Raw genomic sequence first — 24037 nt, 5'->3', positions numbered from 1 at the left:
GGAGTGTGAATGCTCGTCAAACCATAAAATTTGGCACCGTGCCTATCTATCTATCAAATTCAAGTTCAGCTATCATCTAGTTAAAACCCATTACACCTGATCGCAGTAAGTCTCATCGTGTCCCAACGCTCGCTTACGCCATGTGGATCTCCGGCCTCCGCTCCGGCTTCGCGATCTCGTTCCGGTCGGCCTGTACCACGCGATGCCGGTATTTGGGTATCTGTATCGGCATAGATGTACCCGGATCGCTCGACCGCCCCATCTTCCTCAGCGCTTCGGAAAGTCGACTGCGCAGAAAGCGGCGTTCCGCTACCTATGTGTTTGTAGTGTTGACATATCCTGCCCCAGGCTGTTAGTTTTGGTGCTTTTCCTGGCGTTGCCATTGCCATTGGTTTATAGTACATCTGTAAATCTTCTTCGGTAGCTAGAAATGATGGGTATAACCCTTGCTTTTTTATGAGACGCTCCATTGGGGGTTATGGCTGAATTGAAAAGGTAGGAAGAGAGTGTCACGTCTTTCACGATCAGATTTGTAGATTATTCGTATTAAGTCATATCTTATTCTGAGCAATCAGTTGACACTTGGCCATCATTGCACTCATAACCTAACCTAGTCAAGTCTGCCATTCATGCAAGCGATTGCTAGATGTATTTAAGTGTCCGAAAATACCTGCAAGCCATATCTGTATTCGATTTCCAATCTCGATGATATGTCATCGACAGTACGGTGATTGTACCATCCAGCTAACTCTGCACATCTTAGGGCTTGCCGTGGCGTTATCCTGAGTGGAATCGAACAGCAACTACAAGTCCTGACGCGTTGAGCCGAATACCTCTACCACGATTTCAGTAATGGTGCGTTCTCGCAAGTGATCATCTGAGTGATCACATCTGCATAACGTTAGTCTAATGGCATGGCATTAGATTGGATTCGAGCATTCTCTGTCGTAACCTCTCTCCATCAACAGCGCTGCGGAATTGGTGTTTGCAGACTACTGTGAACTGCCGGACCAGTGGAGTGATTCATCATGTCCGTCTCTGTAGTTCGCCGGCGATTAAGTCTGCATAGCCCTTAAAATCTGTCGCAGTCTTTAGCATTCTTAAGTTGATAGTACGAGGTTGATACAGATAACATCAACTTACCGTATTTCATATGAACCAGCCCTCGTCATATACCGCACCCATTTTACGCTGGGGTAGTTACTCTTCTCGAATACCTTTAGATACCGTACTAAAAGCCCAGAGCTTGTAAACATCAAAAGGCTAAAGCTCAAACTAAGAGGCGGCCTTGACCAGGCTTTTTGATTCGTCATGCTCGTGAGCTCGGCTTCGGCGCTCAGAACAAATTCGCTTTGGCCCGTAAAACGACCAATCTTCCAGACGATATGATTTTCACTGGGCTCATATTTTGCTTTGCCCTGTGTGCAGCGTTCGGTAATCCGGGCGGTGTTAAGAGGCGTGGGGATTCGGACGACGACGTTGGTGGCGAACAGCTTGCTGCCGAAGTTGGCCTTAAGTCCTATACTATACTCGACTTTCGTTTTTCCAACTTCGTTCACTATAGCGTGCACCTTGAATGGCAAGTTGACATTTTCGGTAGCTCGGTAGCGCATGAGCTCAAACTCGCCATCCGGAGGAACGAATGATATGATACGGTCCGAGTCAAACTTGCCAAGTTTCACGCACTGGTGAAACTGGCAGTCCTCGAGGGTGACACTTCCTGCAGCTGCTTTGGTGGCTTTCGTGCCCAGTCTATTGCCACTGGGCAGCGACTGGAGACCATCCTGATCCAACAATAGACGATCATTGAGTCCAAACTTGCATTCCGGGGTGCCGGATAGATAGGCGCGCATGATGATCTGACCATTGACGTCGGCGCGAAGCACGGCACCAGTCGCCGACATGAGTAGGTTGACATCCTCGATAACGTCGACGAAGGCTTCGTTTTTCCGGTATTTCACGTCGGCTTTCCTCCACGATAGCGCACCAGTGGCCTGCATGGTGATCTTGGCGGAGTCTTCGGGGGCACGTTCGGACTTGACACCCTCAGTGGTGATGTACATCTTTAAGGTGTCGGTCTCGGTGTTTTGGGGATATCCGAAGTCGATGATTTCTAGACGTTTTCAATAGGCGCAAGATTAGCAAGAGCTGTTCACAGAGGGGTCGGTCGATAGTAGGTAGATAGGTGAATGGATAGGTAGGTAGACAGAGGTGGGCAATACCATCGAGCAGCTCGTAGACGAGGACAAAGTTGTTCTTAACAGCCTCCTCGTCGAACTTGGCAAAGTAGCCACGGCCCAGCTGGATGAGGCGGTAGAGGAACTCGAAGACTAGGGCGGCATTGGCATTGCTCTTGGTGATGGCGACGAGGTAGATGTTCTCGTGCTTGACATGGCTGAAGGTGGTGCTGCCGAGGGTCAGGATGGGCGAGCGGACTTGAGGGTTCGAGATGACCTGGATGCGGAAGACATCGGCGAGGCGAGGGCGGCAGTCGTTGCGAAAGGCGCGGAAGATGAGGTTCTCGCCCTTCTGGTTGAATATCAGGATGCCGGACAACATGGCGCCGACGTTGAGATGGACGCGGGCTCTTGATCGGGCACGGCAAAGCTGGGGTGGGTTTATAATTCCGATTCTGATTCGGATGTCGGGTCGGTGTCTGAGTCTATTTTACGGCCATGCCATCGCCATTACGACGTCGCGCCCATGCGTGCTGTCCTGGTCTGGCCTTGGTGGTTTGGTGGTTTGGTGATAGGGAGGAGCCTACCCCCTACCCACAGGAGCAATGGGTGCACCGCAGCTACCGATACCTACCTATGCTAACCTTAGTGGGTATAGTCACCTATACAGGTGGGTTACCCTCCCCTGTCTTAATTGAAAATGCCCCATATCGCTTTCATTACAGCGCGTCTTAACTCCGCCAGCAATCGAGAAATATCTGTTAACACGACGAATTCTCGAGAAGGAAGTCATTCACACAGTATTTAGATAGATAGATATATAGGATAAGGTGTCCAAACTAGTCTGGAATCATAGTATACCTACAGACGGGGAGTGCGCTGTCCAGACCGACATGCACAATGTTAGGTGTTCCCCCGTGGGGTGCGTTACGCTAAGCGGCAAATCCATGGTGCAACACTCCGGCCGTTGGACCTACCTGGGCCTCTTGACATTGAAGAGCTATAGAAACTTTGATGATATCGATGATAAATATCTCTACGTTTGAAACGCTGGTTCGCTGTGATGCCAACTATATAGGTATCTTCAGGTCAATGGCCGCAAAACGAGGTCGAAGTGCCCCTTCTCTACAAGGGAGCTACAGCAAGGCCAAGAAACCAGAATCAGCCTCAATTCCAGGCCATCACCAGCGTTTTTTATACTCGAGCTTCGATGTTACATATAACGACGAGTTTGATGACATTCTTCTGTACCCCTGACTTTGCACTGCTTTTCTAATCTTCTCGAAGGTGCAATAACTACAGCAACAGTAGGTACACTCAATTGTATCGACACAGTCCATGTAGCGGTGTGCGGCGAATTTCACTGCTTTTTTAGCCTCTGCCAGAGGAGTGCTGTTGTGTGTTATGTGTGGTTTGGTGTGGTATGTGCGGTCGTACCGGATTGCACTGCATTTTTAACACTCACCAGAGGAGCGGTGTCAAACTGCTCAATACTATTGCTGCTCGCGGGAGACAGAGATGATTCAATTTAACGATGTCAGACAGCATCTGCACATCAACAAATAGACAAATCTGACAAGTATCATCAGTAGAATATTGTACGCCAACACTTGGATAAATTCTAGTCATTTTTAACAGTTGGCGTAAGTCAACCTTTGAATCGAATGAATAGTACCATGAAGTCGCGCAATGTGTAATCTACATAACTACATCTTGAGCTCCAATGTCCGTTGTGTATGTTCGCGGGTAGGAAATTCAAGATGCGGCTGATGGACAGGACAAGCTGTCCACGCCACCGCTGCAACATTCCTCGTTGATCTTTCCATCCACTACGCCGAGCTTATGACAGTTTGATAAAAGAGGCGGAGATGGAATCTGATTTAGAAGCATAACTCTTCGACTACAACGCTAGATTCGCCACCACATCATTGGTTTCCCTTTTTCTTGATTTCATTCCTCTCGCCTTTTCGTTTCCATCCTGCCGCCTCTCACCACCCCGAGTAATGACTGACCGATTGATTGACCGCAACTATTAAACCCTATCGGGAAGAAGTTGGGGGCTGAATGCCATCTCTAAACAATTCGACCGAGAGTTCGATGACAAGTGCTATAATTCAGGGCGCACGCATCTAATCTTTTCAAATTTTCAAGTCTCTAGTAAGGATGTCGAACTGACCTATTGAAGTCAAACAGGTCGAGGACTGGGCGAGAGCGGCGGCACTCAATTTCTCGGATGACCACAGCTAGGGGTCCTTTTTTATCTGTATCAGTACCACGATTCTAGTTGTCATATTCAGATAATGTCATGTTGCCTTAAACTCGATGATAGCATTGATGACCCGACAACATGGACGACATGAAAATAAGACGAGACTGCACTGCACTATATATAGGAAATTTCTGACCAGAAGCAGCCATTTACCACGCCCTCGATTCAGACTCTGAAAGGGTAGCATACGATGATACGCTGTGATACCCCCCTCTCCTCATTCTGCCTTTTCCGACCGCCCTGCAGCCGACAGTTTGTCTACTGAATGAAGCCTTGTATCATTATTAGGCGCTCTGGATAAGTATGTACCGTATTTTTTCTTCTGTTGGAAGAGGTTATTTGACTTTGCAAGCACGACGAATATGCCCTCACACCAAGTTGACGTTGACCCTGAATGGATCGATCTCGATAAAATCCGGAATTGGATAGATGTGTGTGCTACAACACATGGCGAAAGGTGTAGAAGAGCTTCATTTCCCGAACCCGACCATTCCTATAAGCCCGACATCTCTCGGGGACTTGATACCTCTCAGGGCCCCGACACTTCCCAGCAGCTTCTTGGATGGCGAACACTGAGACGAAGATCACATGTAATGCCTGGAGGTCCAGCATGGCTCATTGACGTCCAAGATGCATGTGTCGTGGCAGCAAAAGCACAACGTTACATTGCTTTGAGCTACGTATGGGGTAATGTCGAAGGGACTGAAGCAAGGCGAAGCAACTTGAACATGCTTCGGCGTCGTGGTGCCTTAGGTAAACGATCCGACCAGATAATCGTACCCAAGACCATCAGGCATGCAATGGAGCTTGTCAGTCTCCTAGGAGAGAGATATCTATGGGTTGATCGTTTCTGCATATGCCAGGATGACGCAGAAAGCAAACACTCCCAATTGAGTTTGATGGGCAACATATTTGAGGGGGCATATCTCACCATTGTTGCTGCTAACGGATGGGATGCCAATCATGGCCTCAGAGGCATCAAAGGGGTCACAGAGCCTCGTAATGTGACCTCACAGCTCATAGCGAGCCCGGAGTATTCAAGCTATGTAGACCGTACAAGGACGGCATGGGTAGGGCGCAGAACAAGATTGCGTTAGGATTTCCGCTAAAACTTGACAGTATTCCCGCGGATGGACGTTTCAGGAAATGTTGCTTTCACCACGCAAATTGTTATTTCTATACCAATTTGTGCTTTGGGAATGTTCAGGCACGGTTTGGCACGAGTGGACTGGCGTCATAGGAAACCCCCTAAGCCCTTCGAGCCCGACCATAGCACCATTTGTTGGGAAGCGTTCGTTGGAAGCGAAGCCCCTGCAACAATACTTAGACTCTGTTCGCCAATATGTAAGTTGCATCACAGCCTCTAACCTAGCTTAACCCAAACATCTGTCTCACGTGAAGTACTGATATAGCGAAGAATGCCAGAGCGTTGACTTTCCCTGAAGATGGGTTGAATGCGTTTTTGGGGATTACGACTCGATTCACGGTCTGCTTCCCCGACGGGTTTTTATGGGCCTTGCCCATTGCGATGTTTGATAAGTCTCTCCTTTGGCAACCAGCTGAGGATATGACTCGGAGGCAGTCTAAACGGAGCGACTCTATCCAGCTCCCGAGCTGGTCTTGGGTTGGATGGCAAGGACTCATCCAGCACGATTACTGGGACAGCCAAGGACGAGCGATCCATTCGTACCCGAAATTTAGGCCAATGTGTATATTCGCATATACTGATAATAGAACTACAAAGACCGTGCAGGTGACGCCCAGCATCCACTATATGGAACCCCTGGCCAGACAGCCCAGCCCGATACTTACAGTACACGGTCCTGTGGCGAAATGCAAACTGCAAGGCGGTGGCCAGAATATAGGTATTGACGACCGAACTGCAGAAATCAACAGCCAAACTTGGGGTTTCGGCTCCCCCGAGAGAAACATCAGACTGTTCTTTAAATGGATTCGTGGGATAGACTCTGGCGGCGATGGACCCCTACGTGGGATGATGTTCATGCCGTATGGTCTATTTTCCGTCACTGGAACGGTGGAGTGCGAGTTATTGATACTTTCATCGACAATCTCTCCGCTCTCTGAGGAACCGCTTTGGAAACACATTGGTAGGTGTGATCCACGTACGGTTGACCTCAAGAGTCAGGGTTTATACGACTAAGCAAAAACCCTGCCTCACGACCACCCCCTATCACGACCACCCCCCCTGCCTACTAATTACCCAACTTCTGAAGCGATTTTCTCAACGAATACGTTATTCGCGATGCTTTTTTTGGTGTTTTCAATTAGATCTATTGTTTCTGACCTTAATAACCTCTTTTGTATCGGTATCCTTATATTTTAGAACGTATCGATCGGCAGCTTCGTTAATATATATTAGACGATTGCGTAATTTGCGTTTTACCTTTTATATATACGTTATACGAACGAAGTTATCGTTAGAACCTATTTTAATTAATTTTTACGTAACCTTAATATTTTTTTAAAGTTTAGCTTTTAACACTTTAATTTTTATTTATAAAAATGTAATAATTTTAACCTTTTTATTAAAGGCCTTATTAGCCTTTATAGAAAATAACCTTTATAATAGATTATTAAACGAAAGGAAGGTTTAAATTAATTTCTATATATTAATCTATAATTGTTAACTTTTAAAGGGTATTTTAATTATAATTTTTAAAGTTATTTTTAATAGATTAGGTATAATAAATTATTCTTTAACTATAAGTATTAATATTATTACCTTTATAATATCTTTTTTTTTAAATATTATAGTTATATTTTAAAAATAATAATATTTATTAGTTTTTTAAATATATTTTAACTATTTTTTATACTTTTTTTAATATATTTAGCTTTATTATATCTTTATATATAACTTTATATATTATTAATATATTTCTTTTTAAAGGTTTTATTTTTAAATAGCTTATAGGTATTTTTTATAATTTATTTTTTAACTTTTTTTTTAATAAATTAAAAATTTTAATATTTAATATTTAATAATTATAATATATAATTATAATAAAGTTTATAAAATAAAAATTAAATCTTATTTAAAAGGTAAATTTAAAAAAACTTATTATTAATATATAATTTATAACTATTATATATTAATATATATTATATATTATTATAATAGCTTTAAATATAAAGTATAAAAAGGTTTTATAATTATTTTAATATTATAAAATTATTAATTTATTTATTAAATAAATATTTAAAATATTAATCTTTAAATAAGCTTTAATTTTAATTTAAAAATTATTAACTTTATATTTATATACCCTTTTAAATTATTAATAATAATAAAGTATTATTAATAATATTAATAACTTTAAAAATAATAATTTATTTACTTTTTTTAATAGCTTTTTTAAAAGTTTAATATAAAATAAAGTTAATAACTATTTAATAATTATTATTAATATTTTAATTTATATTTATTTTATTAATATTATAAAAATAGTTAAAAGGGATATTTATAATTTTTAAAGCTTTAAAATAATTAAAAAAAAGGTTAATATTAATTATTATTATATTATTAATATATATATATAATTAATAAATTATATTTTAATTAATTTAACCTTATTATTTTAAGTTAAAAAATATATATATTACTTTTTTTTAAAGCTTTTATTATTATTTAAAGTAATTAATATATATTTAACTATAAGTTTAAATTTAAAAAGTAAAGGTATATATCACGGGTAGGTTAAATCTTAAAGGTCAGGTATAATGTTATAAATCTCTTCAGTCTTATAATAGGTATTTAATAAAATTAAAGCTTAAAGAAGGGAAGAATTTCCTTCGAAGCATATACGGGAGGAGTATATAATATATATAAAGTATATATACTTTAAGGGCCTTAGGATACTATAATATAATAATTACTCCTTTCTCCTTAATTAGGTTATTCTTAACCTAGTATATAATTAATCTATTAATTAAATGTAAAATAAAAAGTCCAATTATATAAATATATAATATAAAATATTATAATAAACGTATTAATATAGTTTATTTATATAAAGCGTTATTATAGTAAAGGTATATAAATATTAAGTTTATATTTATATTATAAATTATATATGCTATATATTACCTTTATAATAGAATTTATATATATATTCCTATTAATTATTTATTAACTTTTTATTTTCTTTTTTTTTTTCTTTAATTGTTGCTAATTTTAAAAATTAGTTTTAATTAAAAACTATTACATCGCTTCTATTTTTACTTCATTTCCCTTTCTTTTTTTATTATATTTATATTATTATTACTATTATTTAAATCATACCTTTTAAGGGTAAAAAGGGTAAGGGTAAGGCTTAAGCTCCAAAGAGTAACTATATTACCCATAATAGTAAAGGTAAAACGTTACTATTATTACCGTTATCTAAGCATAATAAGGATATAAATAAGGAATACGTTAATAATAAAGCACCTACGCTACTACCACTAATACTACTAGTATTACCAGTTCCACCAGCACTACTAATACTGCTACCAGGCAATAACGATAATAACGATAATAACGAAAAGGGTAATTCGGGCTAAAGCTACAGCAGATCCGCCAACCCTCCACCTAATAATTATTTAAACTATAGGGGTAACTTAGATATTAAAAATAAAAACCCCTAAAAGAAATATAAATAATCCATAAGGATAAAAAATTAGCGCTATAATAAACATATTAACCTTATAGCTATACTACTTATATTAATATATTATAATTATATTAAGTATATTAAATATATATATTAGCTTAACCTTAATCTTTTATTTAAATTTAGTTATTTATTTAATAAATCTAACTCCGTTAATTATTATAAATATATTAAAGCATATTAAATATATAAACCTATTAGTATTTTTATACCTATATTATATATAAATTATTATTTATTTAAATTTAACTTTTACTTATAATAACTTTTAAAATTATTTGCTTTATTAAACTTCTTAAATAGAATTAATAAATATTTATACCTAAAATAACTATTAATAATATATAAGCTATTAATAATAATAAAATAGAACTTTAATCCAATTTATTTAAATTTTACATTAATATTATAACCGTTTAATACTACTTTATTAAATTATATTTATACCTTTTCTTAATTTATTAGAATCGTTTTAATATAATTAATAATTAAGCTAATAAAAAGGTATAAAGCTATTTTATACTTATTTTAAACTTATTATATATTATAATAATATTATACTTATATTTAAATAAAAGTATTTATTTAATTATAATTATATTATTATTAAATAATAATCCGTTACCTATAGTATGATTATACCTATTCCAATTAATGCTATAAATAACTTTACTTTACATTCTTTTTATATACGTTTTTAACTTAAATAAAATGCAGCTTAATATTAAAGCTACTTTTAAATAATTTCTTTACGTATATATTTATAAGATTTTAGTTTAATTATATAGTATACCTTTATTTTATTATTTATAATAAAAGTAAAGACTTTTATAATTAAGCAATATAATAATACCCAATAGGGCAATATTTATAATCAAATAAAGCTTTATAATATTATTAATTTTAATAATTATTAAATTTAACTTTATTTTATATATAGTTTAATAATAAAGTATAATAATTTTTTAACTTTAAAAGTAAAGGTTTAATTCCTTTTATATTAAAATAATTAGTTTTATTTTTTTTATAATTAGTTTAAAATTTTTAAAATCCTATTAGGCTTATTTTATATCCTATATTAATAATACTAGATATAGTTTCAATTTATACCTAATTTATTATTTTTAATTTTCTTCTTTTATCTTTAACTTTATCGTTTTTTAAAATCTTTAACTACCTTTAACACTAAAATATTAGATTATAATACTTATTAATTATATTTAAAAGGCCAGCCTTTCCATTTAACCTTATAATACTAATCTTTATTATATATTATTTTACTTACTATATTTTTAACCTTCTATTTTTTTAAATTATCTTTAAGGTTTAATATAGGTAAACTATATTTATATTTAATAATCTAAAGCTTAATTAATTAAACTAGAAAAATAGAATAAAAATAAATATATTATAATAAAAAATTAATATAATACGCCTATAAATTAACTTTACCTATAATTCTAAAAGGTCCTATATATTTAAGTATTAACTTTTTATAATAAAACCTTATATTCTTTATTAATAATATAATTAAATCTCCAACCTTAAAGGTTATTAATTTATACTTATTATTATAATATTCCATATATTATTTTAATATAATTTATTATTATTCTACTATTTTATTTTTAATTATTTCTAACTTATTAAATTATCCTTATATAGTTAGAACTTCCTTTAATATAAAGTTATCCTTAATAAATAATCTGAATTTAGGAATATAGCTATATAGAGCTTCAAAAGGTAACTTTCCAGTTATTAAATTAACTATTGAATTTATAGCAAAAAAGGCTTATAAAAAAAGTTAAGGCTAATTAATTTATTCTTTATTAATAAAACATTATAAATAACCTTTAATTACTTAGTTTATCCATTTTATTTAACTATTAATTTTAAAGTAAAATATAACTAAAAGGTATTGTTTTATTTTAGAATAATAATAAAGGTTAAACTAAAATTAGCTTATAAAAATAATACCTTTATTTAAAACTATACCCTATAAGCTGCTATATAAGCATTTAATTTTATTATAAAAAAGAACAGCTAATTCTATTAAAGTAATAATAATATTAATTAAAAATAAATATATAAACTTAATAAATCTATTAATAATAATTAATATGAAGTTAATTGGTTTTCCTTTATAAAAGGTTTTAAGCAAACCTATAATAAAGTTTATAAAGAGTTCCTATATAGGTTGATTAAAAATTAATAAAGCATTTAGTTTGCTATATTCCTAATAATATTTTACCTTTATCTTAAAGCAGATTATATAGGATTTTATATACTCTTAAACATTGCTTTATATATTTTTTTAAAAGAATTTATAACATAAAAGTTCTAAGGTATAGGTTTAATTAAAGTAATTAATAATAGGTTAATTATAATATAATTTAATAAGTTAAAAATGGAAGGACTTTTTAAAGGGAATATAAACCCTTTCTTTATAATAAATTAGGTCTTTTTTTACTAACTATTAAAGGTCCGTAACCTTTCTAGCCTTAAGTTAGTATAGAATTGCTTAATATTTAAGATCTTTCTATTAAACCTTTAGGATTAAATTATTTAAATCTTTAAATAGCTCCAGGTTTTTACTTTTTTTAATACTTATAATTATTTATACTTATTTATATATAATTACTTATATAAGAATAATTCGTTTAATAGGTATATGTATAATATATAGCTTACTAATTAATACCCTAAAGTATGGATTAAGGACTTTAAATTGCTATATTATAATAATTTTCCTTTTTAATATAGGAAGAATATTTATATTAATAAGTAAAACAGTTATAAAATTAAAACGGTATAAAGGTAAATTAGCCCTATTTTTTTTATCTACCCTATATTTAATAATAAAGTTAAAAGGAGTTAAATATATATATTAATGGGTTTATTTCCTATTTAATTTTAGGGTCTTTATAAATATTTAAAGATTATTATAATTGGTTAATACCTTAACTAATAAGTAGCTTCTTTAAAGGTAATGTTATTAATGCTTAAAGCAATTTATTATTGTAAGCATTTTTTGTTTAAAAGTATTATACTATATTTCCTATTTGGAAAACTTATAGAAATAAAATATAATTAATTTAAATATACTTTAATTATCCTATTAAAATAGGTTACCTATAAATGTTATTTTAAAGGAATTGGTTTTTAATAATATTTACTTTTTAGGGTTAAAATATATAAAAAGAATAACCTCTTTAAATATAACTTAAAGATCTTTAAATACCTTTATTATAGTTATATTTAATAAAATTTAACCCTTTTTTATTTTAAATATACCTTTCTTTAAATAACGCATTAATGGTAATGTAATCTAGGAAAACCTATTTATAAAGCAGTAATAAAAGTTATAAAACCCTAAAAATTATTACAATTCTTTATAGGAATTTAGAATAAGCTATTAATTAATTATATTAATTCTTAAAGGATCCATTTTAATACTTTAGCTAAAAATAATATAGTTTAAAAATTCAATCTTCTTTTAATAAAATTAATACTTAAAAGGCTTAATGTAAAGGTCCGCTTTTTATAGTCTTTTAATAATAGTTTAAATATATTTTATATATAATTCTTTATTTATAGAAAATATAAGGATATTATTTAAATAAATAATATAAAAAATATTTAAAATATTATTAAATACTTTTTATATATAGTTTTAAAAGGTAGTAAAAGCGTTTAATAAACCTATAGGTATAATTAAAAATTTATAATAACTATAATAAATATAAAAGGCTATTTTCCATTTATCTTCCTTTTAAATATAAATATAATAATAAGTATCCTTTAAGTCAACTTTTATAAATATCTTTACTTAAGAAATTTTATCTAACAGCTTTAAAATAAGAGGTAAAATATAATAATTCTTATATAAAATATAATTAAATCCCTTATAATTTATATATAAGTATAAGCCTCCATCTTTTTTAAGAATAAAAAGGATAGATATTTTAATTGGACTAATTAATTTTTTAATTTTTTTAACCTTTAGCATTTTATTTAATTACCTTTATAGCTTTTTAAATTTATCTTATATTAAAAGGTATATAGGATAATAGGAAATTATAGTATTTTTTTTAAATTTAATAGTTAAATTGCCTTTTTTTAAGTAAAAAAATATATTAGCTTTATTTATATTAAAGAAATTAATAAAGTTATAAAACTCCTATAAAATACTATTAAGTCCTATATAAAATGTATATAATTTTAACTCTTCTAACCAAATTAATTTTAATAATTAAATAATCGTTTAATAATATAATTTATTTTTATAAACTTTTATAAACTAATATAAGGTAAATATTTTAAAGTAATAAACTTTAAATTTAAAAAACTAATAATTTATACCTAAATTTAATATAATTCCTTAATCCTTTAAGGTAATTTAGGATAATAAAATAGGGTTACCTTTTAAGCAATAATTATAATTAATAGCTATATATATACATTTAAACTTATAAATAATACCGCAATTATGAATTAATTTATAAATAACCTAATAGGCCCTATATAACGGAAAATTACCGCCTATAGTATGTTATAATAAAGGGGTTCAAAAAAAAGCTTTTTCCAACTTATAATAAAGTATAAAAGTAAAGCTAATATAATTATATTTAATATAAGAATTTAGCTTAATATAAGTTTATAAAGGTGGTTTCTTTAAGCTAGGTATACAGATTATATAAAAGGTATAAAAATAATATATAATAGGTATATAAAGGGGTAGATTTAACCTAATGCCTTTTATTAATTTAAAAGGTATTAAACTTCCGGTCTATTTCCTAACTATTTATTATATTCCAAAGGATTATAGCGTTTTAATAAAAGGGGGGTATAAAAATAATATAGTAATTATTGTTCGTTTTTAACCTTATCCCGCTTTTTATTCATTTAAACTTTTTAAATAGTTTATTTTTATACTATATAGCCTACATAATTAAAATTCCGGTCTTATTTAGGTTAAATACAATTTAAAGCAATATAACTTAATTAACTACAATTGAAATAAACTATTCCTTTATAATTTCTTTAATTTAGTTTATTTCTATTATTACTTTATAAATAATTTGAAGAAGCTTTAAAAAAAGGTCAACTTCCTAAAATAAAATTATTAAATTAACAGTTTTCCTAATAATTAAAACCTTAAAGACATTAATAATAACTATTACTATTATTTCCTTAATAGCTATAACTATTATTATTACTTTAATAATTATTATTATTACTATTACCTTTATAACTATTAATATAGTTATAGTTAAAGCTACTATTATAGCTATTATTATTATATCCTTTATATTTATTTTTATAATTATTATTAATAATTTAGCTATTACTTTAGCTTTAGTTTATATTTATAGGTAGTTTATTATTAATTTAAGTATTTTTTAGTTTAAGCCTTTTTCTTCTATAATTAACCTATTAATCCTTATTTATTAATTCCTAACGTTATTATACTATATTAATTATCTTAATCCTAGTCTTTAATAAAGGGTTATAGAAATTCATTAATTCCTTTTATAGGGGTTTACCTAATTTTCAATAATATAATAGGGCTCTTTTACCTTTATTTTGTCTTAAATTTTAACTTTTAATATTAGTTAAATATTAGTTAAAAAGTCTTAAGTCTTAATTAATATATTATATAGCCCTTTTAAATTATATATTAATATTAACTTATAAAAAGGATAACTAACGTAATAAGATTTTAATTTAATTTAAAAACATATTTTAATCAAACTTTATTTATTTTCTTTTTATATATTTAAATCTTTTCTTTATAATTTGGTATATATTTTTATAATCCTTATTTATTTTACTATATATATAAAGAATCTTAAGGGTATTGGTTTTAAATTTATAATTAACCCTACGGAATATAGTTTTCAATTCTTTTATTTATTCCAACTATTTTAAATAAATAAATTTTATATTAAAGGGGTTATAATTAAACTTAAAAAGCTAACTTAAATTAACTTCCTTAAAAAAGTAGCATTTATAATAATATATATAATTTAAATATAATTAGCATATATAACTATTCTAACTATACTTTATATTAAAGCTAGATAATAAAGGGTTATTATTATTAAAATTGCCCTTTCTTCGGTTCTAATAATATTGTTGATTATTAAAGGTCTATAAATTATTAAGGTTAGAATAATACTCCAACTTATTTAAACTTAATGTTTTTAAGTTCTTTTTTCTTTTATTTAAATATAATTTAAAAAAGGTATAGGTTACCTTTAAACTTTAAATAATCTTCTTTCCTTTAAAAAGTTATTTCTTTAACTTTACAATTTTAATTAAGAGTTAAGCATTTATTTATTATAATAATTAAACGTTAGCTTTATTTATTAGATTAGGGTTATTAAAAGATTTTAATAGCTAATTTTAGGTTTGTTGTTCTTTTGGAAATAAATTGTACTAGCTTTATCCTTAAACTATTATCGAAAATTCTCCTTAGTTTAAGTTTCCTAAAAGAACGCTAGCTTTAATTATTTATTTATACGTAAGTATATCGTAACTAACAACGTTATAAGTAACCTTAAGGGGAAGCTTTAAAATTATTATAGGTAGGTTAAATCTTAAAGGTTAGGTATAATATTATAAATCTCTTCAGTCTCATAATAAGTATTTAATAAGACTAAAGCTTAAAAAAGGGAAAAATCTCCTTTAAAGCATATACAAAAGGGGTATATAATATATATAAAGTATATATACTCCAAAAGCCTTAGGATATTATAGTATAACAGTATAAAGCTTAACTTAACCTATTTTATTGCTTAATTTATTAATTAATATTTATAATAGGTTAATAAGGCTTAAAGGTTAATGTAGGTTTATTTTTTAATAAAAATACTTTAAAGTTAATAGTATAGGTATAATTTATTAATACTTTAAATATATACTATTGCTTAAATTAAAGTTTTAAGTTAAACTATACGAATAATAGCTACGGTATAATAATTTTTAGAATTAAAAGATATAGCGATAAAGAGGAGTTAATTCTAAATAGAATAAGGGTAAAAAGTTATCGTAAGACCTAAACGCGGTCGCGTTATTAAATAGTGTTTAATTAGGTAATTGGGAGTTAAAGCGCGTTTTAGGGTGCCTAGGGCCCTGGTCGTGACGGGGGGTGGTCGTGAGGCAGGGTTTTTGCTTATTACAACGTTCTGTGGATAACCCGAGAGAATGGTATTGCATATCGCCGGGCACTTGGGAAACTTGCGATCACAGCCTTGGATGATATTCCCGTCAAATGGGATCAGTTGCAGCTAGGTTAATGCACGAACCTCTGATGCGGATGATAATATTGCATGCTTTCAGATTACGGCAGCTGACGTTCATTTATGCATTATTTCCTTATGCGTATTATATTCATATTAGCAGTAAATATGGGACAAAGTGCAATTGAGTACACAAGTCCCAAGGCTATAATTCAATGAGAATATCTATACTTGATATATATGATTCCGGCCTTAATAGTACCGGTATTGTAGTATATATCACCTTACACTACCTGCTAAGTGTATACAAAAATATGTAGATACAGTAGGTTGTGTACTCTATGACGTGACCCCTGGAAGTTGTTTTGTTTTAGCTGCAAACGTTAGCGATTACCGAAAATACGATACGCTAATCACTGTGGCAAGGCGAGAAAGCCAGCATCAACTCGTCTAAGAATGAAATACTGTTTCTTGCTAGGCAGCTCTTCAAATCCATAAGAACTTCATCACGGCACTATATACGTACTTAAGTTAATAGTGAGACAACCTGGTGCATTTGGATTCCACCGAGCGGGGGTCTACCAAGTTACTACAGGTGCTCACATCTCAATGCTACACCGACTAGTCACATATGAGTGCTTTATGCAGCGATGCTTGTCGGCTCTGAACTCGCTTTCTTCTTGGGGTGAGGGGGCGTTGGTGACATCGAGGGCAGCTCATGCGAATGACGCTGTCCTTGGGATAGAAACAAGGAGTCCACCGTCGACTGAGTTGCGCGACAACGCGTCGAGAAAGACGCCGGGATTTGCAAATACATCAAGAAGATACTGGGCTCACTAGCAAGTTCTTCGTCAAGATGCTACACTATTGTTGCTGCATAGGTAGTAGATGCAGGTATCTAAGTAAGTATGTGGGGGTATTTTCAATTCCAAGATCGGGAGATCGCATTCATCCCTCATCATTCGCTAATCAACACCAACGGGTCGCTTCCGTCATTCCCTGTCGCTCAAGGGCGCGTTTCCTGCTCATTTGTCTTTGCATCCGGCGTCATGGCACCCAGTTTCCGGTGAGATCGGGCATCGATCCATGTTGAGCAGCTTCTCTTGCAACGGACGACGACACTTACCTACAGTAGTATGGATATGCTATAAGCAGACTTTTCGGAAGCATCGTCCTACATCACCGGTGATGCCTCTCTAGACTTGTCAAAGTATCTCTGCAATGTCCTCTATCTGTGATTTTGCGCCCATACTGCGATGCCTTAGCATCAGCTAGCGAGCTTGGTGCATGAGCTGGAGCCCCGTGCCAGTCGCCCCCGGCCCCTTTGATTTCCGCAAGGCACCCTGCCCCGGCAACGACTGTGTATCCGACCTCCCTATTCGGGCCTTGTCTGGGCGTGCCTCCGAGAATGATGCCAAACCCGGCTAGCCGCCCTCTTCCAGCAACCCGGGTCCCGCGAATACCCAGGCTTCCTAGTCTTTCCAACTCCTTCAGTCCGCCTTTCTCAGTACTTGGTTGGCGGCATATTTCCCCCTCTCGTACGTTGTTATCCTCCACCATGCTGGCGCCCGTAACCAAAGAGGATCACAGTCCATGTGAGGCTCGTTGTAGCCTTCTTTCTTTCCAGATCTAGCTTCCCACTGGGCATTCCGGAACGTGAACCGCCTTTCCGCTCATATAGTCGACATCTAGCCGTTCTCACCTCACCACCAAAGCGCATGACAAATTGGCTAAGCTTGTGATCTCTTCTTTGGCCTATCAGGTCCTCTGTTATCAACGATGGGCCCTTCACCATCTCCTTTCCCGTCCAGCCGTCGTATACAGAATCAGGGCATGGCCTCATGATGATATAAACCCTTCATTTCTCCCACATTCGTGAAGACATCCACAGCACGCCTCAAGTACGTCTTCTTCAAGCAGTTTACGAAATCCGACAACATGGCTGCGAAGACTCTTCTCCTTGCTGCCCTGAGCGCAGCTGCTCTCGCTGTTCCTTTTGAGAGTGTCGTTGAGGAGCGCCAGAACTGCGCCGCACAATAGTACGAGTCTCTCGGTCACAATATCTGAATGATTCCGGCATACTAACTGCTGAGTAGCGGACAATGTGGTGGTATCGGCTGGTCTGGAGCTACTTGCTGTGTTAGTGGCAGCACTTGCGTCGCACAGAACGACTACTACAGGTATGTCTCGAATGCAAAGAGCATGTGCTTGGTGCTGACAGGCTTGTAAGCCAATGTCTCGCTGGCGCTTCAACAACAACAACGAGGGCCACAACCACACGGGCATCGACAACAACCAGTGCGACCAGGACTACGAACACTGGAGCTGTAAGCCAGACCTAGTCCACGGGTTGCCAGATCGGTCATGCTAACAAGCCACGCAACAGACAACCACCACCTCTCGTGCTAGCACCACTGGAACTGGCGCCGCCTCTGGCAACCCCTTTTCGGGAGTTACGATGTGGGCCAACTCTTTCTACGCATCTGAAGTTAGTGCTTATGCGGTCCCTACGATGGGCGCCGGCGCTGCAGCCGTCGGCAAAGTGCCGAGCTTCATGTGGATGTAAGTTCAATTCGGGCCTGTTCGTTTAGATGAGCTATATTAATATAATATAGGGACACCCGAGACAAGGTAGACTTGATGGAGACCACCCTAGCAGACATCCGTGCCGCCAATAAGGCTGGTGGCAAATATGCTGGCATTTTCGTTGTCTACGATCTCCCAGACCGTGACTGTGCTGCTGCCGCTTCCAATGGAGAATACTCTATTGCAAATGGTGGTGTTGCGAAGTATAAAGCTTACATCGATGCCATCGTCGCTGTCCTCAAGGAATACTCAGACATCAAAGTCATCTTGGTTATTGGTTAGTACATCAAACACAGTCAATATCAGAATGCTCCCTTTATTAATATCTCGCTAGAACCCGACTCCCTGGCCAACCTGGTTACCAACTTGAGCGTTTCCAAGTGCGCCAATGCCAAGGACGCTTACATGGAGTGCACAAACTACGCTGTCAAGAACCTGAATCTTGACAACGTTGCCATGTATCTCGATGGCGGTCACGCTGGTTGGCTCGGCTGGCCAGCCAACTTGACTCCTGCCGCCCAGCTCTACGCTCAGGTCTACAAGGATGCCGGCTCACCGCGCGCCCTCCGTGGTATTGCCACGAACGTCGCCAACTACAATGCTTGGAAGATCTCCGGATCATGCCCGTCCTACACTCAGGGAAACAGCGTGTGCGACGAGTCAAGCTATATCAATAACTTTGCTCCTCTGCTGAGATCCAACGGCTGGGATGCCCACTTCATCACCGACACTGGCCGTAGCGGCAAGCAGCCCACTGGACAGAACGAGTGGGGTGACTGGTGCAATGCTAAGGGTGCTGGCTTTGGTCTTCGCCCTTCGTCCAATACAGGCAGCGACCTTCTTGATGCCTTTGTCTGGATTAAGCCTGGTGGTGAATGTGACGGCACCAGCGACACTAGCGCCGCCCGATATGACTTTCACTGTGGTCTCGCATCCGCCTTGCAGCCGGCTCCCGAAGCTGGCTCCTGGTTCCAGGCTTACTTCGAGCAGCTTTACAAGAATGCTAACCCTCCTTTTGAGTAAAGGATTCGAGTAGACTATGTCGTGCTAGAGGAGATTTTAGACAACATGGGGACGCGGTGTGAGGTCCCAGGCTTAGACTCAGTTTGGCGGTGTGACATTCTTGTATATAGTTTATTTGCCCCAGAACGCATATAGAAGCCTATAAAGAGCTGATTGCAGAAAGCTGCCTCGCAATTGTGATCCAACTGTATTTTACAAGTTCAACTCGCAAATTTGATTCACACCAGATTAAGTAGGTTGTTGAGACTCGAGAGGGGAGACATACCAAATATTGATATTTAGCTGTCGCCCTGGCGCCCGACCATTGATACTGAACGTAGGTATTCCGTGGCATTGTCCATTTTCAATGCGGTTTTGTGGATTCGCAACTTATGCAGGTGGTAGGTATTCTCGTTGACAAATTCGCATTAATGGCGGGGGTTCGGCGTGCGGGGAAGTAGAGAGAGGAAATCGGGGTTTTCACATCTAATCCAGCTAATTAATCCAGATTTCGACCGGGTTGGCCGGCCACAGTTACATCCACAAGACGTGCGAATAAGAATAAGAATGTGATAGTGTAACCGGGGCTCATATGTCTTAACCTCGCGGCCCCTATACTAGTCGTATTCGGATCTGGATAACTGAATGCTCGGACTAGGGAAGCCCCGTAAGTGGATAACTACTACAGACATTGACATCTCTAAGTCTTCATTAAACTTATGCAATTTAGTATATAAATGCCATTCGATGCCTTCTCGTAACTGACTGACTTGTAGATTCTTGACCTATTACATAGACGTCTTCGCATCCAATCACACAAACAAATTCAAACATGGCCACATCTTCAGCAACAGGAAAGACCGTCGTGGTCACTGGAGGTGCGGGGGGTCTCGGCAAAGCCATTGCCTCCGCTTTCTTGGACGCCGGCGCCAACGTCGCCATCTTTGACGTCCACGAGGGCCGCCTGAAAGAAACAGCTGCCGGGTGGGAGAAGCATGGCGACAAGTTCCTCACATCCCAAACGGATATCACCGATGAGACGGCTGTGACCACCTTCTTCGCTAATGTCTCCGCCAAGTTTGGTCGCATCGACATGCTCATCAACAATGCGGGTGTCATGGACAAGTTCGATGCCGCCGGCACATTGCCTCTAGACTTGTGGAACCGCGTGATAGGCGTCAATCTGACCGGAGCCTACCTGTGCACCAAGGCCGCCATAAATGCTTTCGAGTCGCAATCGCCATCAGGTGGCACGATCATCAACATTGCCTCAGTGGCAGGCGTCCGAGGTTTCGCCGCAGGAGCTGCGTATACGGCTAGCAAGCACGGTCTTCTTGGCCTCGTCAAGAATACAGCCACTTTCTACGGTCCGAAGGGAATCTACAGCCTGGCTTTCCTCCTGGGTGGTATGGACACGAACATTATCGATGCATTTGGGGCTGGGTGGAACGACGAGGGTATGGCTCGCGCTCAGGCAATAGCTCCCGGCTTCGATCCAGCTAAGCAGATGATCTCACTCGGCGATGTTGTTAAATACTGCCTCTTTTTCTCCGACCCATCTGTTGCGGAAACATCCAACGGGGCGATGATCGATATCAACAAGAATTGGCCAGTAGTATAAATGGTTCCCTGAGCACAAGGGGATCATGAGATAGGCACACGGTGTCACATAATCACAAGAATGCTTAACATAGATAACATGGGTACTAAATTCTTACATATATCTCGCTCTGGAACCCTGAACAAGGAAACTATAAATACAACGCCCGCTATTGAAGTCTATCAATCCATATCAGAACAATGTGAAATCTATATATCTATATGTATGACAAGGGTGCCATAAGTAGATATTCGGATAAGAGACCGCCAGCAATAGCGCTGCCGGCAAGCCAGAAGCCGTATCTGAACCACCACCAACAGCTGGCAGAATCCTTCAACTCGACATTGCTGATCATAGCCCCGAGCGATACCGCAGAGCCGCCAGCAGCAATGAGGTAATATTGCCAGCCCATTTGCTCGAGCACGCCGGCCATGGAAAGCAAAGAAATCATGCACGCAAGGACGAGCCATAGGAGCACTTTGGTCTGGTCTCTGAACAGGACAGCGATGCTCTTGACACCGACTTTGAGGTCGTCCTTCAGATCCTGGTGAGCGTAAATAGTATCGTAGATGATAGTCCATAGGATGCTTGCAAAGAAGACGCAGGCGATAGATGGCTTCACCCACAATGCCGCAGATCTTGAAGAGTCGGACCCAAAGGGACCTCCTGTAAAAGGCTTAAGTCCCATGGAGCAAGATCCCATCACGATGCCCCATGCCAAACACCACCCAAGCACGAACTGGGCGAAGTTGGTGTGCCGCTTGGCCCATGGGTAGTATATCGTCCCGATGATGTTCGGCACGGCATAGATCGCGCTTCCGCTAGGCATGAGGAGCAGGAACAGGGCCGCACCGATGCCTTGGCTGACGGTGAAGACGAATGCGGCTCGCGGCGTGATGGCGCCTCGAGGAATGGGACGCTTGCTTGTACGAGCAATCGCTTGATCGATTGGAGCATCGACGAGGTCGTTCCAGCCGTGGGCGGCGTTGGAGAAGAAGAAGCTCCCACCGAACATGACGAGGCCAGCTCGCAAGACTTGGGAAGCTGATGAGCGTTGTATCAAGGCTGCCAGTATGATGCCGAAGAAATGGGGGAAGTATATGAGAAATAAGGCAGCTGGAGGACTCAAACGGGCGAGTTGAACATAAGGAACCCAAGAGGCGGGCAGGCGGCCAACCCAGCCTCCAGAATGGTGACCTCCATATTGCTGAGCAAGGGCAGCATCTTCAAATGCTGCGGGAGTCGAGAGTGCTTCGGCCGTTAGCTTGTTGACAGCTGACTTGTTGTACGTTGGGATATCCTTCTCTCCCATGTTGACTGTGATGAAGATGACAACAACAGACGATGATGATGTTATTCACAGGCACTTGAGCTAGATGTGACTACAAGTGAAAGACAGGAGGAGGAGTGGCTTGAGTTGCGAATCATGATCTGATCCCCAAGACATGTCCTCGAGCGCCACTCCTTATATAGATGCCTTCCCAAGGCCAACGACTCTGAGTAGGGCCAATCATCCTCGGGAAACAACTAGTCTGGCCAGTCATCCATCTGCAACTTCGTACGTAGCCTCAACGGGCGGTGTTTGTAAACGTCTCACTCAGACTCCCTTAAGGCAAAGCAACCCAAGGTCCTCACGAAAATAGTCAGCCTACCCTATCTCTGTCAGCTAGCTCATGGAAACCTCCGCTGGTCTGCCTACCCAGGTACCGTAGGCAATGTATTATTGTCCATATTTAGTCCTCGTCACAGTTCAGCTTCCCACCGGTCATCACAGGATACCGGTCGTTACCCAATTCACCACGAGAAGCTCACCTCATACACCCACCCACTTCTTTCCGATAGTTACAGATGGCAAGGGTGGGTGCCTTAGGACTTGGCCCTTTCCCATTGACTGACTAGGTAACTAACTGGGTCCCTTCACGATGGCGCGACGCAGCGTAGCGCAGCCCTGTATATGGGTCGTATATGGGTCATCGGCCGAACATGTGACTCGGCCACGATGGGAATCCATTCCTACGGGTGCTCGGTGTGTACAACCAAGTGTACCTAAGCATGTGTCGTATTGTACTTGATCCATCCCGTATGTAATCAGACGCCTCTGGCACTAATGCGGATGGCCTTTTCCGACGACATGGTGCGCGCTGGACGATATCTTTCTTACATACACATACATGTCTGTGCTTCTTTTCTGGGTGCCGGTACGTGTCCAGTCCAACGTCAGAACCTAGTCAATAGCGCCCGGTGGTATTGGATGGAGGGGAAAGCGGCACAGTCCGAAATCCCTCAGGACCGGAGGGCATTCTGGCTGGTTGGCTGGTATTGGCTTGCTTGCTGGCTGGCTTGAGTTTGTTACCCCCTCCTCGAACAAGCTGTGACGCGCAGCGCAGCACATCGCCTGTGGTTGCTTTTTTGGATGCCCCCGTCGGCAAGCGTCATTGCGTTTGTCATTACCATCTTGAGAGTTGCGATGGTGATGCGCAATACGG

The 24037-nt window shown here is 36.9% G+C and overlaps 5 protein-coding genes across 5 annotated transcripts; 3 read left to right on the top strand and 2 right to left on the bottom strand.

Moving 5' to 3' along the window:
- Positions 1–529: 529 nt before the first annotated feature.
- On the bottom strand, positions 530–2760 carry F5B22DRAFT_602988 (Mu homology domain-containing protein). Its single transcript, XM_047974707.1, has 3 exons — positions 2223–2760; positions 1144–2113; positions 530–1079 (listed from the first exon to the last, which is right to left on the bottom strand). Exons 1-3 carry the CDS (start codon positions 2557–2559, stop codon positions 1073–1075), a joined length of 1314 nt encoding a protein of 437 aa, XP_047831548.1. The 5' UTR covers positions 2560–2760; the 3' UTR covers positions 530–1072.
- A 1547-nt stretch (positions 2761–4307) lies between these two features.
- On the top strand, positions 4308–6983 carry F5B22DRAFT_105144 (HET-domain-containing protein). Its single transcript, XM_047968703.1, has 3 exons — positions 4308–5516; positions 5566–5790; positions 5864–6983. The coding sequence occupies exons 1-3, from the start codon at positions 4809–4811 to the stop codon at positions 6605–6607; spliced, it is 1677 nt and encodes a 558-aa protein (XP_047831547.1). The 5' UTR covers positions 4308–4808; the 3' UTR covers positions 6608–6983.
- Positions 6984–18112: 11129 nt separating this feature from the next.
- Positions 18113–20378, top strand: F5B22DRAFT_105119 (1, 4-beta cellobiohydrolase). The gene is made up of 6 exons (XM_047968702.1): positions 18113–18402; positions 18460–18543; positions 18594–18690; positions 18750–18925; positions 18979–19226; positions 19284–20378. The coding sequence occupies exons 1-6, from the start codon at positions 18302–18304 to the stop codon at positions 19970–19972; spliced, it is 1395 nt and encodes a 464-aa protein (XP_047831546.1). The 5' UTR covers positions 18113–18301; the 3' UTR covers positions 19973–20378.
- F5B22DRAFT_105029 (uncharacterized protein) lies at positions 20239–21670 on the top strand. The gene is made up of 3 exons (XM_047968700.1): positions 20239–20288; positions 20460–20618; positions 20728–21670. Exon 3 carries the CDS (start codon positions 20784–20786, stop codon positions 21570–21572), a length of 789 nt encoding a protein of 262 aa, XP_047831545.1. The 5' UTR covers positions 20239–20288; positions 20460–20618; positions 20728–20783; the 3' UTR covers positions 21573–21670.
- F5B22DRAFT_105059 (UbiA prenyltransferase family-domain-containing protein) lies at positions 21671–23261 on the bottom strand. Its single transcript, XM_047968701.1, has 2 exons — positions 23251–23261; positions 21671–23199 (listed from the first exon to the last, which is right to left on the bottom strand). The coding sequence occupies exon 2, from the start codon at positions 22861–22863 to the stop codon at positions 21769–21771; it is 1095 nt and encodes a 364-aa protein (XP_047831544.1). The 5' UTR covers positions 22864–23199; positions 23251–23261; the 3' UTR covers positions 21671–21768.
- Between the last annotated feature and the right edge of the window lie 776 nt (positions 23262–24037).

This window comes from Xylaria bambusicola (genome assembly GCF_022495145.1).
Source record: "Xylaria bambusicola strain CBS 139988 unplaced genomic scaffold F5B22scaffold_16, whole genome shotgun sequence".
Classification (NCBI taxonomy): domain Eukaryota; kingdom Fungi; phylum Ascomycota; class Sordariomycetes; order Xylariales; family Xylariaceae; genus Xylaria; species Xylaria bambusicola.
The sequence above is the reverse complement of the archived record's forward strand: the minus strand, read 5'-3'. Positions and strand labels throughout refer to the sequence as shown.